The sequence below is a fragment of the Bufo bufo genome, chromosome 3 (genome assembly GCF_905171765.1).
Source record: "Bufo bufo chromosome 3, aBufBuf1.1, whole genome shotgun sequence".
NCBI classification, from domain to species: Eukaryota; Metazoa; Chordata; class Amphibia; order Anura; family Bufonidae; genus Bufo; species Bufo bufo.
In genome coordinates, this window is record NC_053391.1 from 693,555,720 (window position 1) to 693,572,035 (window position 16,316).

At 37.5% G+C, this 16,316-nt stretch overlaps 1 protein-coding gene across 3 annotated transcripts in view; it reads right to left on the minus strand.

Annotated features, from left to right (window-relative positions):
* The window catches only part of PDE2A (phosphodiesterase 2A), a 426,878-nt gene that overhangs the window by 382,402 nt on the left and 28,160 nt on the right, over positions 1 to 16,316 (minus strand). Inside the window, exon 1 of one of the 3 annotated variants that reach the window (XM_040426564.1) lies at positions 3,490 to 3,894. The exons of the other annotated variants lie outside the window; for them this stretch is intronic. Coding sequence (XP_040282498.1) covers positions 3,490 to 3,522 — 33 coding nt within the window. The 5' untranslated portion in view covers positions 3,523 to 3,894. Of the gene's footprint in view, positions 1 to 3,489; positions 3,895 to 16,316 lie in introns of those variants that run through there. 3 annotated transcript variants of the gene reach the window in all.

Consider the following 16,316-nt stretch of genomic DNA (forward strand, 5'->3'; position numbering starts at 1 on the left):
ATGGCGCCTGTATTGTAAAATAATGATGATAGAACTGACCTGAAACACGTGGCGCTGTTTTGACATTTATTCTACTTTTGCCCATGGGTGACCCCTCCATCAGGTCAGTACAGTGGGGGGGCCCAGTCCTGGGGAAAATAAAGGGCCCTGTGTCTGCGGATGTAAATTCTGTCAGGTCCCTGTAAGTCTGGATCGGGGTAACATTCGGGTGTCAGAACTGGGATTTGTCTGTGAGTCTCCCACTCCTGGGAAGGTAAATACAGGCGAGAACAGGGGTGTCATGTGACCCAAGCACCTGGATACAATGTATCCCCCCTCCCTCGTTTCCCACAGCAACCCACAGTGTAACATTTATCAATGCAGCTGAAGCTACACTGTGATTGGTTGTATTCTGTTATTACTAAGTGGCTGCATGATGTTTTATACTCTAGTCACATCCAGAGCTGCCTTCTTTTCAGCAGGGCTCCCAAGCTTCAAAGGAATCCTGCTGCGTTGCATAATGGGCTAGGTAGCCGATTTCTACATCAGACTAATGTGCAATAAACAATCTGTGAGGAAACCGCTAAATGTTCAATTTCCCTGCAGCTCCCCCACAGGACAAATGAAGTATTACACAATTCTCATTGAAATCAATGGACTGGTCATGTAATATACAGACATCATGCAGGGTGAAAACTCAATTTCTCAAAAGAGGCCTAAGGACTGACAATTGAGAGTCAAGCAGCCGAATTGTGAATGCAGCTCTGGATGTGACTGGAGGATGACATCATGTAACTCAGCGTCAGTTCAGGAGAAGTAAAGAGACTGGATATCATCTTTGGATTTATCCTGTGGAGCATTGTCATTAGTATTATACAATTAATGATAGGAACGTTCTTGAGTTTGTAAATTGTAACACTGATATCTGTCATCCTCGACGACCAGGACAAACCTCTAAATTATAAATTCATCTGTAAAGCCCTATTCAGACCTCATACAATGATCATAAAGTGCCCTACTGAGAGCCCCCAGCAATTAGCTGTAATCTGTGAGGAAACCGCAAATGTTCAATTTCCCTGCAGCTCCCCCACAGGACAAATGAAGCATTACACATCTCTCATTGAAATCAATGGACCAGTCATGTAAAGCATGGACATGTTGGGTCCTCCAACAAGAGGAAGGCTCTTTGTGCTACTTTACTCAACCTGATGTGGGTTTTCATGGGGGGGGGGGGGACCTCCACAGGCACAGAATAAAGTGAAACCAGTGATCCAGATACGGCAAATGGTCTTCTCATAGAGGTGGTCTTTGGCGCTGTTTCACTTGCAATTCGAAAACAGGTTGTCAAAAATCTCATCATCAGAATGTTTTTTTGGTTCTGAGATATGGCTGTCAGGCCGATTATCAGTCACAAGCCGTAGGGTTGGGTTTTGACTATTGAGTTTTTGGGTTGATTTTCTGAGGTGGGAGTTTTGCAGTGGATTTTTGGGGTCTTCAGCTCTGGTCCTTGACTTGTCAGGTTTCAGGGTTTGTTTTGAGGTTTGGGCTTCTGGTTGAGTTTGAGTCCTTAAAGGGACACTGACAGGCCTTCTGAGCATAGTTAGCTCTTTATATGCCCCCCTAGGTCTTATAATAAGTTCCCAATTCATATAAGTATTATCCCTGTGCGCATTGTAAAAAGTGAAAAATAATCTTTATAATCACCTCTCCTTTCTGCCCAAGGGGCGTTCTTTGTGGCGCATTTGTGCCCAGCCGCGTCCCAACTGCCGGATCCTTAGACACGCCCATCTCATTAGTATTCACTTGGCGCAATGTGATCCCGGCGAGCGAGGGTGCCGGGCGCATGCGCATGATCTCCGAATGTCGGGGACTGGAAAATACCGCCCAGCGAAGTGAATACTAATGAGATGGGCGTGTCTAAGGATCCGGCAGTTGGGACGCGGCTGGGCACAAATGCGCCACAAAGAACGCCCCTTGGGCAGAAAGGAGAGGTGATTATAAAGATTATTTTTAACGTTTTATAATGCGCACAGGGATAATACTTATATGAATTGGGAACTTATTATAAGACCTAGGGGGGCATATAAAGAGCCAATTATGCTCAGAAGGCCTGACAGTATCCCTTTAATGGTCATTTCAGGTTAGGGTATTAGGGTAAGTTTTAGGTTTTGAGGTGTGACTTTCTGACTGAGTGGTGGGTTTCAGGTTGGGTTTTGGGCCATTTTCAGATTACAGTTTTAAGTTGGTGGTTTTAAGGTAAGTTTTGGGTCTTAAAGTATAAATTTATGGTTGACTTTGGGCCTTAAGATGTCTTCTTCACGGTGGATCTGGCCGTCAGGTTTGCTCGATGCATGCTGCAGCCTGCTTGCCTCTCCTCTTCTGCCCGTAGGGTGTGCAGGTGCTCTCCCTCCTGCTCTCTAAGGGACAGCATGCCCACACCAATGGCTGGCAACTTAAGGCACATTCCCCTGTGAAAGGGTGCCTGAACAATAGGTTCCCTTCCTTGCTGTAGCCTGTTGTCTGTCCATGTACCAACCTCTACTGTATTCTAACCCACTGATGTCTGACCTGGCCTGTCCCTGACGTCCATATTGATCCTATGCCGCCTGCCCTGACAACAGACTGGTTTCAGGTTGAGTTTGGGTCTTGAGGTGTCGGTTTCAGGCTGATTTATCAAGCCTTGAGGTGCATAGCTGAAAGTCATGTGTGGACAATCATAGAGGAGCAGTAGGAGTTAGGGGAGAGATATCATTCTATTATACTCGACGTCTGATCGTCTCGGACTCGCCCTGAGCTGACTTATGGAGCTAGGAACGATCAGAGAAGTGTAGAGCAGCAGCAAAACCACCATATCCTTATTACATATGCATTACACAATGTGACCGACATCCCTGTAATATCCGCCCACAACACAAGCTAAGGTCACAACCAGCTGTTTACTGATTTACTTAGGACAAAAACGTACGTTCTGAGTTCTGGGTCGTCCGGCATCTACCGATCTTCACATCTCAAGATGGTCTTGAAGGACCTAAACAAGTAACAGACCTCCTATATCAGTCCTGATAGATGGCCGCCGCAGTTCTGAAGGTCCCAAGCACCAGGTTTGGTGTCTGCTGTGTGATTAGTAGCCAGTGATGGATCCTCTTTAATGTCCATTATTTGCTATCCAATAAAAACATAACATTTTCCAAACCGATAGAAAAACAACAACCAAAAAACCTTCAGGGACCACTCAGTGTCCTACAGTATCTGCGACTCCAACGCCAGAGCAGATCCGGGTGGAACACATAAATCCAAAGATCCGATATACCGACGAGAGGAAACAAAAGTCTAAAACTGCAACACAACACAAAGTAGAAGAAGACAACCGCAACATTGTATCATATACTGTCCCAGCGCATTCTACAGTCCTGGGAAGATATTCCAAGAAAACGGCTTGGGGGTGAGCGCCAACGGTGACCCCTACATCTTCCTCCCACCCTGGGGTCTCACTACAAAAAACAAAGTTACCTGAATGTCTATGGAGGCTCCACAGCCCATCATCGTCGTCTCCCGGCAGCTGCTGTCACAGACGTGTCGAGTCCATGAGTTTGAGAGACTGGATATGACAGGAGAGCAGGGAGAGGAAATGAAGGTGAAGCTCTGGCTGAGCACACAGACTTCCTATGAAGTTGTGTACAGGAAAGAGGCGGGTGACATGTAGGGTCCCATCTGCGTGTGCTCCGAGCAGAGCCTCCTTCTCCTTAGAGGGACGCTACATTGAACCTGACCTACATTGTCACACTGGAGCTGTGGTGTGGGGACAATGCCTTTGTGAACTATCCATACCGAGACATCTCCACGAGACGCGTCTTACACAACAGGTGAAGAAACGTTCCCTACATCAAGTTCTATTGGCGACCACGATAAAATCTAAGCACTCTCTATGTATCCCGTCTTCCTCTCCAAAATACACAGCAGGTGGGATGATAGGGCAGAGGATTCATGGTGCGGCCACTAGGGGCGCTGTTGTCTACAGGTAATCTATACTATCTGATTGCATGTTTCACTTGGTGGTCACCTAGACAGGAAAACAAGTGGTTGCTAGGCGACCTGAAGTCCCAGATTGTGAAGAATTTCAGAGGGACGCATGCTCAGCAAAGTCCTGTAATGCTGACTATACTATGTGCATCCAGTTACTGCAAGGACTTCAAGTGCACCTCGTCAATCTGTCTCTCCAAATCTGACATTAAATATGGTGGTACAGTTACAGTGTCTACGCCTGCAGAGCAAAAAGCTAGCTGAGACTTGTAGTACTCCACTGGCACGCTATGACCTAGGCTATAATGAAACACTTGTCACCACTCCTCTAAATGCACACAGCAGCTGTCACACACACATATATATATAAAGCAGAGGGGATTCACATTCCTCCTGAACCAGCTTAACGGATTCCTAAAGTAACAGCAGCGCCGAGATCTTCAGCTCCAGACTGATCAGGACACAATACTAAACATCTCATCCCAAAATGCAGAAAGAAAGCCTCAGAATAGAAATAGGAGGATTAGAAAGAAGGAAAGTGTTTGTTATAATGATGAATTTATGTTATTTTTTTTTACCCCAGAAGAATCTAAGTGCCTTTGTGTCACCCCCCCTCGCCCCCCCCAAACCTCAAACCATGTAATGTAAGTGGGCTGGGGGGGGGAATGATTGGTTTAATCACATGAATGCTAAATAAAGTTATTTATTTCTGCTCAAGTACTTACATTTCTATATAGTAACTACAGAAAAAGTGTATAAAACTACATCCTACAGAATGTACAAGAATATAACTACTATAATACTGCTCCTAAGTACAAGAATATAACTACTATAATACTGCTCCTAAGTACAAGAATATAACTACTATAATACTGCTCTTATTTACAAGAATATAACTACTATAATACTGTTCCTATGTACAAGAATATAACTACTATAATACTGCTCCTAAGTACAAGAATATAACTACTATAATACTGCTCTTATTTACAAGAATATAACTACTATAATACTGCTCCTATGTACAAGAATATAACTACTATAATACTGTTCCTATGTACAAGAATATAACTGCTATAATACTGCTCCTATGTACAAGAATATAACTACTATAATACTGCTCCTATGTACAAGAATATAACTACCATAATACTGCTCCTATGTACAAGAATATAACTGCTATAATACTACCTCCTATGTACAAGAATATAACTACCATAATACTGCTCCTATGTACAAGAATATAACTACTATAATACTGCTCCTATGTACAGGAATATAACTACTATAATACTGCTCCTATGTACAAGAATATAACTACTATAATACTGTCTCCTATGTACAAGAATATAACTACCATAATACTGCTCATATGTACAAGAATATAACTACTATAATACTGCTCCTATGTACAAGAATATAACTACTATAATACTGCCTCCTATGTACAAGAATATAACTACTATAATACTGCCTCCTATGTACAAGAATATAACTACTATAATACTGCTCCTATGTACAAGAATATAACTACTATAATACTGCTCCTATGTACAGGAATATAACTACTATAATACTGCCTCCTATGTACAAGAATATAACTACTATAATACTGCCTCCTATATACAAGAATATAACTATTATAATACTGCTCCTATGTACAAGAATATAATTACTATAATACTGCCTCCTATGTACAAGAATATAACTACTATAATACTGCCTCCTATGTAGAAGAATATAACTACTATAATACTGCTCCTATGTACAAGAATATAACTACTATAATACTGCTCCTATGTACAAGAATATAACTACTATAATACTGCTCCTATATACAAGAATATAACTACTATAATACTGCTCCTATGTACAAGAATATAACTACTATAATACTGCCTCCTATGTACAGGAATATAACTACTATAATACTGCTCCTATGTACAAGAATATAACTACTATAATACTGCTCCTATGTACAAGAATATAACTACTATAATACTGCCTCCTATGTACAGGAATATAACTACTATAATACTGCTCCTATGTACAAGAATATAACTACTATAATACTGCTCCTATGTACAAGAATATAACTACTATAATACTGCTCCTATGTACAAGAATATAACTACTATAATACTGCTCCTATGTACAAGAATATAACTACTATAATACTGTTCCTATGTACAAGAATATAACTACTATAATACTGCTCCTATGTACAAGAATATAACTACTATAATAATGCTCCTATGTACAAGAATATAACTACTATAATACTGCCTCCTATGTACAAGAATATAACTACTATAATACTGCCTCCTATGTACAAGAATATAACTACTATAATACTGCCTCCTATGTACAAAAATATAACTACTATAATACTGCCTCCTATGTACAAGAATATAACTACCATAATACTGCTCCTATGTACAAGAATATAACTGCTATAATACTACCTCCTATGTACAAGAATATAACTACCATAATACTGCTCCTATGTACAAGAATATAACTACTATAATACTGCTCCTATGTACAGGAATATAACTACTATAATACTGCTCCTATGTACAAGAATATAACTACTATAATACTGTCTCCTATGTACAAGAATATAACTACCATAATACTGCTCATATGTACAAGAATATAACTACTATAATACTGCTCCTATGTACAAGAATATAACTACTATAATACTGCCTCCTATGTACAAGAATATAACTACTATAATACTGCCTCCTATGTACAAGAATATAACTACTATAATACTGCTCCTATGTACAAGAATATAACTACTATAATACTGCTCCTATGTACAGGAATATAACTACTATAATACTGCCTCCTATGTACAAGAATATAACTACTATAATACTGCCTCCTATATACAAGAATATAACTATTATAATACTGCTCCTATGTACAAGAATATAATTACTATAATACTGCCTCCTATGTACAAGAATATAACTACTATAATACTGCCTCCTATGTAGAAGAATATAACTACTATAATACTGCTCCTATGTACAAGAATATAACTACTATAATACTGCTCCTATGTACAAGAATATAACTACTATAATACTGCTCCTATATACAAGAATATAACTACTATAATACTGCTCCTATGTACAAGAATATAACTACTATAATACTGCCTCCTATGTACAGGAATATAACTACTATAATACTGCTCCTATGTACAAGAATATAACTACTATAATACTGCTCCTATGTACAAGAATATAACTACTATAATACTGCCTCCTATGTACAGGAATATAACTACTATAATACTGCTCCTATGTACAAGAATATAACTACTATAATACTGCTCCTATGTACAAGAATATAACTACTATAATACTGCTCCTATGTACAAGAATATAACTACTATAATACTGCTCCTATGTACAAGAATATAACTACTATAATACTGTTCCTATGTACAAGAATATAACTACTATAATACTGCTCCTATGTACAAGAATATAACTACTATAATAATGCTCCTATGTACAAGAATATAACTACTATAATACTGCCTCCTATGTACAAGAATATAACTACTATAATACTGCCTCCTATGTACAAGAATATAACTACTATAATACTGCCTCCTATGTACAAAAATATAACTACTATAATACTGCCTCCTATGTACAAGAATATAACTACTATAATACTGCCTCCTATGTACAAGAATATAACTACTATAATACTGCCTCCTATATACAAGAATATAACTACTATAATACTGCCTCCTATATACAAGAATATAACTACTATAATACTGTCTCCTATGTACAAGAATATAACTACCATAATACTGCCTCCTATGTACAAGAATATAACTATTATAATACTGCTCCTATGTACAAGAATATAATTACTATAATACTGCCTCCTATGTACAAGAATATAACTACTATAATACTGCCTCCTATGTACAAGAATATAACTACTATAATACTGCTCCTATGTACAAGAATATAACTATTATAACACTGCTGCTATGTAAAAGAATATAACTACTATAATACTGCTCCTATGTACAAGAATATAACTACTATAACACTGCTCCTATGTAAAAGAATATAACTACTATAATACTGCTCCTATATACAAGAATATAACTACTATAATACTGCTCCTATGTACAAGAATATAACTACTATAATACTGCCTCCTATGTACAGGAATATAACTACTATAATACTGCTCCTATGTACAAGAATATAACTACTATAATACTGCTCCTATGTACAAGAATATAACTACTATAATACTGCTCCTATGTACAAGAATATAACTACTATAATACTGCTCCTATGTACAAGAATATAACTACTATAATACTGCCTCCTATGTACAAGAATATAACTACTATAATACTGCCTCCTATGTACAAGAATATAACTACTATAATACTGCCTCCTATATACAAGAATATAACTACTATAATACTGCCTCCTATATACAAGAATATAACTACTATAATACTGCTCCTAAGTACAAGAATATAACTACTATAATACTGCTCTTATGTACAAGAATATAACTTCTATAATACTGCTCCTATCTACAAGAATATAACTACTATAATACTGCTCCTATGTACAAGAATATAACTACTATAATACTGCCTCCTATGTACAAGACTATAACTACTATAATACTGCTCCTATGTACAAGAATATAACTACTATAATACTGCCTCCTATGTACAAGAATATAACTACGATAATACTGCTCCTATGTACAAGACTATAACTAGTATAATACTGCCTCCTATGTACAAGAATATAACTACTATAATACTGCTCCTATGTACAAGAATATAACTACTATAATACTGCCTCCTATATACAAGAATATAACTACTATAATACTGCTTCCTATATACAAGAATATAACTACTATAATACTGCCTCCTATGTACAAGAATATAACTACTATAATACTGCTTCTATGTACAAGAATATAACTACTATAATACTGCTCCTATGTACAAGACTATAACTACTATAATACTGCCTCCTATGTACAAGAATATAACTACTATAATACTGCTCCTGTGTACAAGAATATAACTACTATAATACTGCTCCTATGTACAAGAATATAACTGCTATAATACTGCTCCTATGTACAAGAATATAACTACTATAATACTGCTCCTATGTACAAGAATATAACTACTATAATACGGCTCCTATGTACAAGAATATAACTACTATAATACTGCTTCTATGTACAAGATTATAACTACTATAATACTGCTCCTATGTACAAGAATATAACTACTATAATACTGCTCCTATGTACAAGAATATACCTACTATAATACTGCTCCTATGTACAAGAATATAACTACTATAATACTGCCTCCTATGTACAAGAATATAACTACTATAATACTGCCTCCTATGTACAAGAATATAACTACTATAATACTGCCTCCTATATACAAGAATATAACTACTATAATACTGCTTCCTATATACAAGAATATAACTACTATAATACTGCCTCCTATGTACAAGAATATAACTACTATAATACTGCTTCTATGTACAAGAATATAACTACTATAATACTGCTCCTATGTACAAGACTATAACTACTATAATACTGCCTCCTATGTACAAGAATATAACTACTATAATACTGCCTCCTATGTACAAGAATATAACTACTATAATACTGCTCCTATGTACAAGACTATAACTACTATAATACTGCTCCTATGTACAAGACTATAACTACTATAATACTGCCTCCTATGTACAAGAATATAACTACTATAATACTGCCTCCTATGTACAAGAATATAACTACTATAATACTGCTCCTATGTACAAGACTATAACTACTATAATACTGCTCCTATGTACAAGAATATAACTACTATAATACTGCTCCTGTGTACAAGAATATAACTACTATAATACTGCTCCTATGTACAAGAATATAACTGCTATAATACTGCTCCTATGTACAAGAATATAACTACTATAATACTGCTCCTATGTACAAGAATATAACTACTATAATACGGCTCCTATGTACAAGAATATAACTACTATAATACTGCTTCTATGTACAAGATTATAACTACTATAATACTGCTCCTATGTACAAGAATATAACTACTATAATACTGCTCCTATATACAAGAATATACCTACTATAATACTGCTCCTATGTACAAGAATATAACTACTATAATACTGCCTCCTATGTACAAGTATAATGTACAAAATGGCCAGTACTATACCAGACATAGAGCGTCACAGGCCATACTCTCCAGTCTTGATTCCAGCAATGTAGTGTTCTGCTTGGCCCATGAAAGCAGTGCTCCCCGAGGAAAAAAAAGCTGTCTCGCCTTCAACATTGATAAATCCAGAATATAATTCCTCTGCACTCGTCAAAAATAACAGTCCTGTATTTCATCATGTTAAAACATGTACAAAAAACGGTAAACAAGGGCCTACGTGTTTCAGATGAAGCGTATCATCCTTAGTCGTGGCATGAACTTAGTTACTAAACACCAGGTTAAAATATCAGGTGAGTGCTGCGTCACTTCCTGTTGTGCTACACTAAAAACAACCAATCTACTGAAAATCCAAATTAACTCTGTACGGTACTATATACAGTACAGACCAAAAGTTTGTACACACCTTCTGATTCAAAGAGTTTTCTTTATTTTCATGACTATGAAGGCATCAAAACTATGAATTAACACATGTGGAATTATATACATAACAAACAAGTGTGAAACAACTGAAAATATGTCATATTCTAGGTTCTTCAAAGTAGCCACCTTTTGCTTTGATTACTGCTTTGCACACTCTTGGCATTCTCTTGATGAGCTTCAAGAGGTAGTCCCCTGAAATGGTCTTCCAACAGTCTTGAAGGAGTTCCCAGAGATGCTTAGCACTTGTTGGCCCTTTTGCCTTCACTCTGCGGTCCAGCTCACCCCAAACCATCTCGATTGGGTTCAGGTCCGGTGACTGTGGAGGCCAGGTCATCTGGCGCAGCACCCCATCACTCTCCTTCATGGTCAAATAGCCCTTACTTTCAAAGTTTTCCCAATTTTTCGGCTGACTGACTGACCTTCATTTCTTAAAGTAATAATGGCCACTCGTTTTTCTTTACTTAGCTGCTTTTTTCTTGCCATAATACAAATTCTAACAGTCTATTCAGTAGGACTATCAGCTGTGTATCCACCTGACTTCTCCTTAACGCCACTGATGGTCCCAACCACATTTATAAGGCAAGAAATCCCACTTATTAAACCTGACAGGGCACACCTGTGAAGTGAAAACCATTTCAGGGGACCACCTCTTGAAGCTCATCAAGAGAATGCCAAGAGTGTGCAAAGCAGTAATCAAAGCAAAAGGTGGCTACTTTGAAGAACCTAGAATATGACATATTTTCAGTTGTTTCACACTTGTTTGTTATGTATATAATTCCACATGTGTTAATTCATAGTTTTGATGCCTTCAGTGTGAATCTACAATTTTCATGGTCATGAAAATAAAGAAAACTCTTTGAATGAGAAGGTGTGTCCAAACCTTTGGTCTGTACTGTATATATACAAAATGTAAAGAATCATAATGATTGTCTTGTACTATAATATAGATACATAAATCAAATACCAATATATGTACTGCACTACTGTACCAGCATAGCATCAATAAAAATACATAGCATCCATACGTAAATTTAATCCTAATATAATACTGCTCCTATGTACAAGAATATAACTGCTATAATACTGCTCCTATGTACAAGAATATAACTACTATAATACTGCCTCCTATGTACAAGAATATAACTACTATAATACTGCTCCTATGTACAAGAATATAACTACTATAATACTGCCTCCTATGTACAAGAATATAACTACTATAATACTGCCTCCTATGTACAAGAATATAACTACTATAATACTGCTCCTATGTACAAGAATATAACTACTATAATACTGTTCCTATGTACAAGAATATAACTACTATAATACTGCTCCTATGTACAAGAATATAACTACTATAATACTGCTCCTATGTACAAGAATATAACTACTATAATACTGCTCCTATGTACAAGATTATAACTACTATAATACTGCTCCTATGTACAAGATTATAACTACTATAATACTGCTCCTATGTACAAGAATATAACTACTATAATACTGCTCCTATGTACAAGAATATAACTACTATAATACTGCTCCTATATACAAGAATATACCTACTATAATACTGCTCCTATGTACAAGAATATAACTACTATAATACTGCTCCTATGTACAAGAATATAACTACTATAATACTGCCTTCTATGTACAAGAATATAACTACTATAATACTGCCTCCTATGTACAAGAATATAACTACTATAATACTGCTCCTATGTACAAGAATATAACTAATATAATACTGCCTCCTATGTACAAGAATATAACTACTATAATACTGCCTCCTATGTACAAGAATATAACTGCTATAATACTGCTCCTATGTACAAGAATATACCTACTATAATACTGCCTCCTATGTACAAGAATATAACTGCTATAATACTGCCTCCTATGTACAAGAATATAACTACTATAATACTGCCTCCTATGTACAAGAATATAACTACTATAATACTGCTCCTATGTATTAGAATGTAGATGTGAACAGTGTGGTATCATTTTCATATGATAGGCGGAGGGGTGAGTGTAGTAAATTATATTTATATAATGGTATACGGTATGTACGGTATGTACGGTATATCAGTACATAGTAAAATTGATATATGAGAATGATTTTTTTTTGGTTTTTTGCTCTTCTTCCCGAATAACGCTCTTTTGGAAACTCCAACATCTCGTGAATCTTAGCTGGGATTTGGCGCTACGCTCTCCTGCTCTATTTCCTGGCAGCCGCAGTATAAATGGTTAATTACTCAGACTGTATTATATGTGTTCTATCATCAGGGTATGGCGGTACAATCACATATAACTGGATTTACTGGAAATGATAAAATATAGAAGCAGGTGTTGTGTCTGCTCGCCTGTGCACTGGATTATCATCTGAGCTCGTAGTGTAAGACCAGAACCTAGACACCTCATCATCATACAATCAGATCTGTACAATCCAATTGGCAGGCTTCACACAGGTAATGGAAGTTGCAGGATGTAGGTAAGGTACTATGCTGGGATTTGGTTCACTGTACAGGATGATGAAACGACTCGTTGCTGGTCAGGTATGGACGTGCGGGGTGAGGAGAAGACGGTCGCTGCTGCTCCCTGGCTCCGGAGTCAGTTAATTGTCAGTATGACATCAGAACTGGAAGCATGGCGCTAATTAGAGTAAGTAATTACACTACCTTAGGGAAGCAGCCACTAATATGGACGAGTGGAAGTTAATGAGATGGAACTAATTAGTGATAACTCACTAGTGGAAAATGCTGTAGAGTTTAATGCACTTAGCCCGATCTACTCAATGAGACCCTTCTGTGGGACCATTCATCTCATTCAAGGTCCTCATTCGTATCTAGACACATTCATCTCATTCCTGGTTCCTCTGATTATCTAGATCCAGCCATCCAGTTTCTCATCCTCATTCATCACTAGATTCATTCATAGTCCTCAACTTTATTAGACATAATTCCCCTTATTCCTGATCCTCCTCTTTCACTAGACTCTCTCATTCATGGTCCTCAATCTTAACCAGACTGACTCATCTCATTTCTGGTCCTCAATCTTCTCCTGACTGATTCATCTTCTGGTCTCCATCCAACACTAGACTCATGCATGTCATTTGTAATAATCAACCTTCATCACATTCATTCGCCTCCTTCCTGGTCTTCGTCTTTTACTGGACTCTCTCATTCATGGTCCTCAGCCTTCACTAGAATTATTCATTTTGGTTCTAGTACTCATCATTCATTAGTTATTTTTGTCATTATTGATTCTCACTCTTCACTAGATTAATTCATATCATTCTTATCTTTATTCTTGGTTCTCATCATTCATTGCACTCTCTTATTCCAGGTCCTCAATATACATTTGCTTCATTCAGGTCATTCATCTCATTTGCAGTGATCATCATTTACTACTCTCATGAATTCATTCATCTTATTTTGGATCCTAATCCTTCCCTGGACTCTCTCATTCCTTGTTCCTTATCCTATCCTTCACAGGCTGATGAATCTTATGCCTGGCCTTCATCCTTCACTAGATTCATTCATTTCATTCCAAATCCTCAACCCTCTTTAGACTCATTCATTTTATTCCTGGTCCTCATCCTTCACCAGTCTGATGCATCTCGTTCCGTGTCTTCATCTTCATTAGACACATTCATTTTATTCCTGGTCCTCATCTTTCACCAGACTGATTCATCTCATCCCTAGTTCTTAATTCTTCACCAGTCTGATGCATCTCACTCCTTGTCTTCATCTTCTCTAGACACATTCATTTCATTCCTGGTCCTCATCCTTCACCAGACTGATTCATCTCATCCATAGTTCTTAATTCTTCACCAGTCTGATGCATCTCACTCCTTGTCTTCATCTTCTCTAGACACATTCATTTCATTCCTGGTCCTCATCCTTCACCAGACTGATTCATCTCATCCCTAGTTCTTAATTCTTCACCAGTCTGATGCATCTCACTCCTTGTCTTCATCTTCTCTAGACACATTCATTTCATTCCTGGTCCTCATCCTTCACCAGACTGATTCATCTCATCCCTAGTTCTTATTATTCACCAGTCTGATGCATCTCACTTCTTGTCTTCATCTTCCCTAGACTCATTCATTTCATTCCTGGTCCTCATCCTTCACCAGACTGATTCATCTCATCCCTAGTTCTTAATTCTTCACTAGTCTGATGCATCTCACTCCTTGTCTTCATCTTCTCTAGACACATTCATTTAATTCCTGGTCCTCATTCTTCACGTACTGATTCATCTCCTCCCTCGTTCTTATTCTTCACCAGTCTGATACATCTCGCTCCTGGTCTTCATCTTCCCTAGACTCATTCATTTCATTCCTGTTCCTCATCCTTCACCAGACTGATTCATCTCATCCCTAGTTCTTATTCTTCACCAGTCTGATGCATCTCACTCCTTGTCTTCATCTTCACTAGACTCATTCATTTAATTACTGGTCCTTCACCAGACTGATTCATCTCATCCCTAGTCCTTATTCTTAACCAGACTGATTCATCTTCCCTCTAGTCCTTATTCTACACGAGTCTGATGCATCTCGCTCCTTGTTTTCTTCTTCACTAGACTCATTCATCTCATTCCTGGTCCTATATTTTTTTAACTAGACTCCTTAATATCTTATGTTTCTAGAATTATTACCAAGGTTCCTAGTGCTCCTCAATCTTCACCAAATTCATTCATCTCACTCCTAGTCCTCAACCTTTACTAGACTCATTCTCAGGGTTCCTGGTCCTTATGCCTCCTTTGAGAACCTCAGCCATGTTTTCATCCGTACTGTACACTGGGAATATTCTGCATGTTCTAGGATTCCTTTCTTTCTTTAGAGGAGTAAACCTGTTAGCCATTATCCTTTTTTCTCCATAATTCCTATTTTCTATGACAGTTTAGCTTCTCCTCATTACACATTTTGAGGACTATTACCAATCGTGCTTACAACCATTGTCAAGAAAGAGCAGCCCCAAATCCTCAATTTTGGACAGACAGCAAAAGAGGTGCATTCAGTCCATCTTCATTAAGATTAATGGGACCACAGGATAAAGCTAAGTCGTTTCAGAGACTCTCATTCATTTCTATGGAGAAGGTCAGCTCATGTTAAATGTGGTCTCTGACCAAGAATGAGATTTTGGTGCCACTCATTCTTAGTAAAGGTGTGGATCACAAAAAGTCAGACCCCAAAAATGCCCTTCAATGAATCTTTTCATGGTGACAACCAACCACTCTATGATGCCTGAGAGGTTGTCAAAGCCACATCATTGTAATATAAGAACTGAGTGCTAAAAAGTTCTCCAAAAGATAGTCAGAAACAGTTCTCCTAAGGTTTTTTTGTCTAATTTTGGCAGGAGAACAGCGGGTAATAAATCATGAGTAATCTCTTCCCAGGTCAGGGGCATAGAGAGAACACAGTTTGTGCAGGAATATCATTGCCCCAGAAATGGCTAACGAGACAATCGTCAGATGCTGGACATTGTGGGACCTCATGGATGAGCGATGACTCTGTCAGGGTAATTGCATTTCCCAGAAATTGTTTGCTGCACGGAGTCAAAAATCATACGCAGATAAGACAGACCCCAAA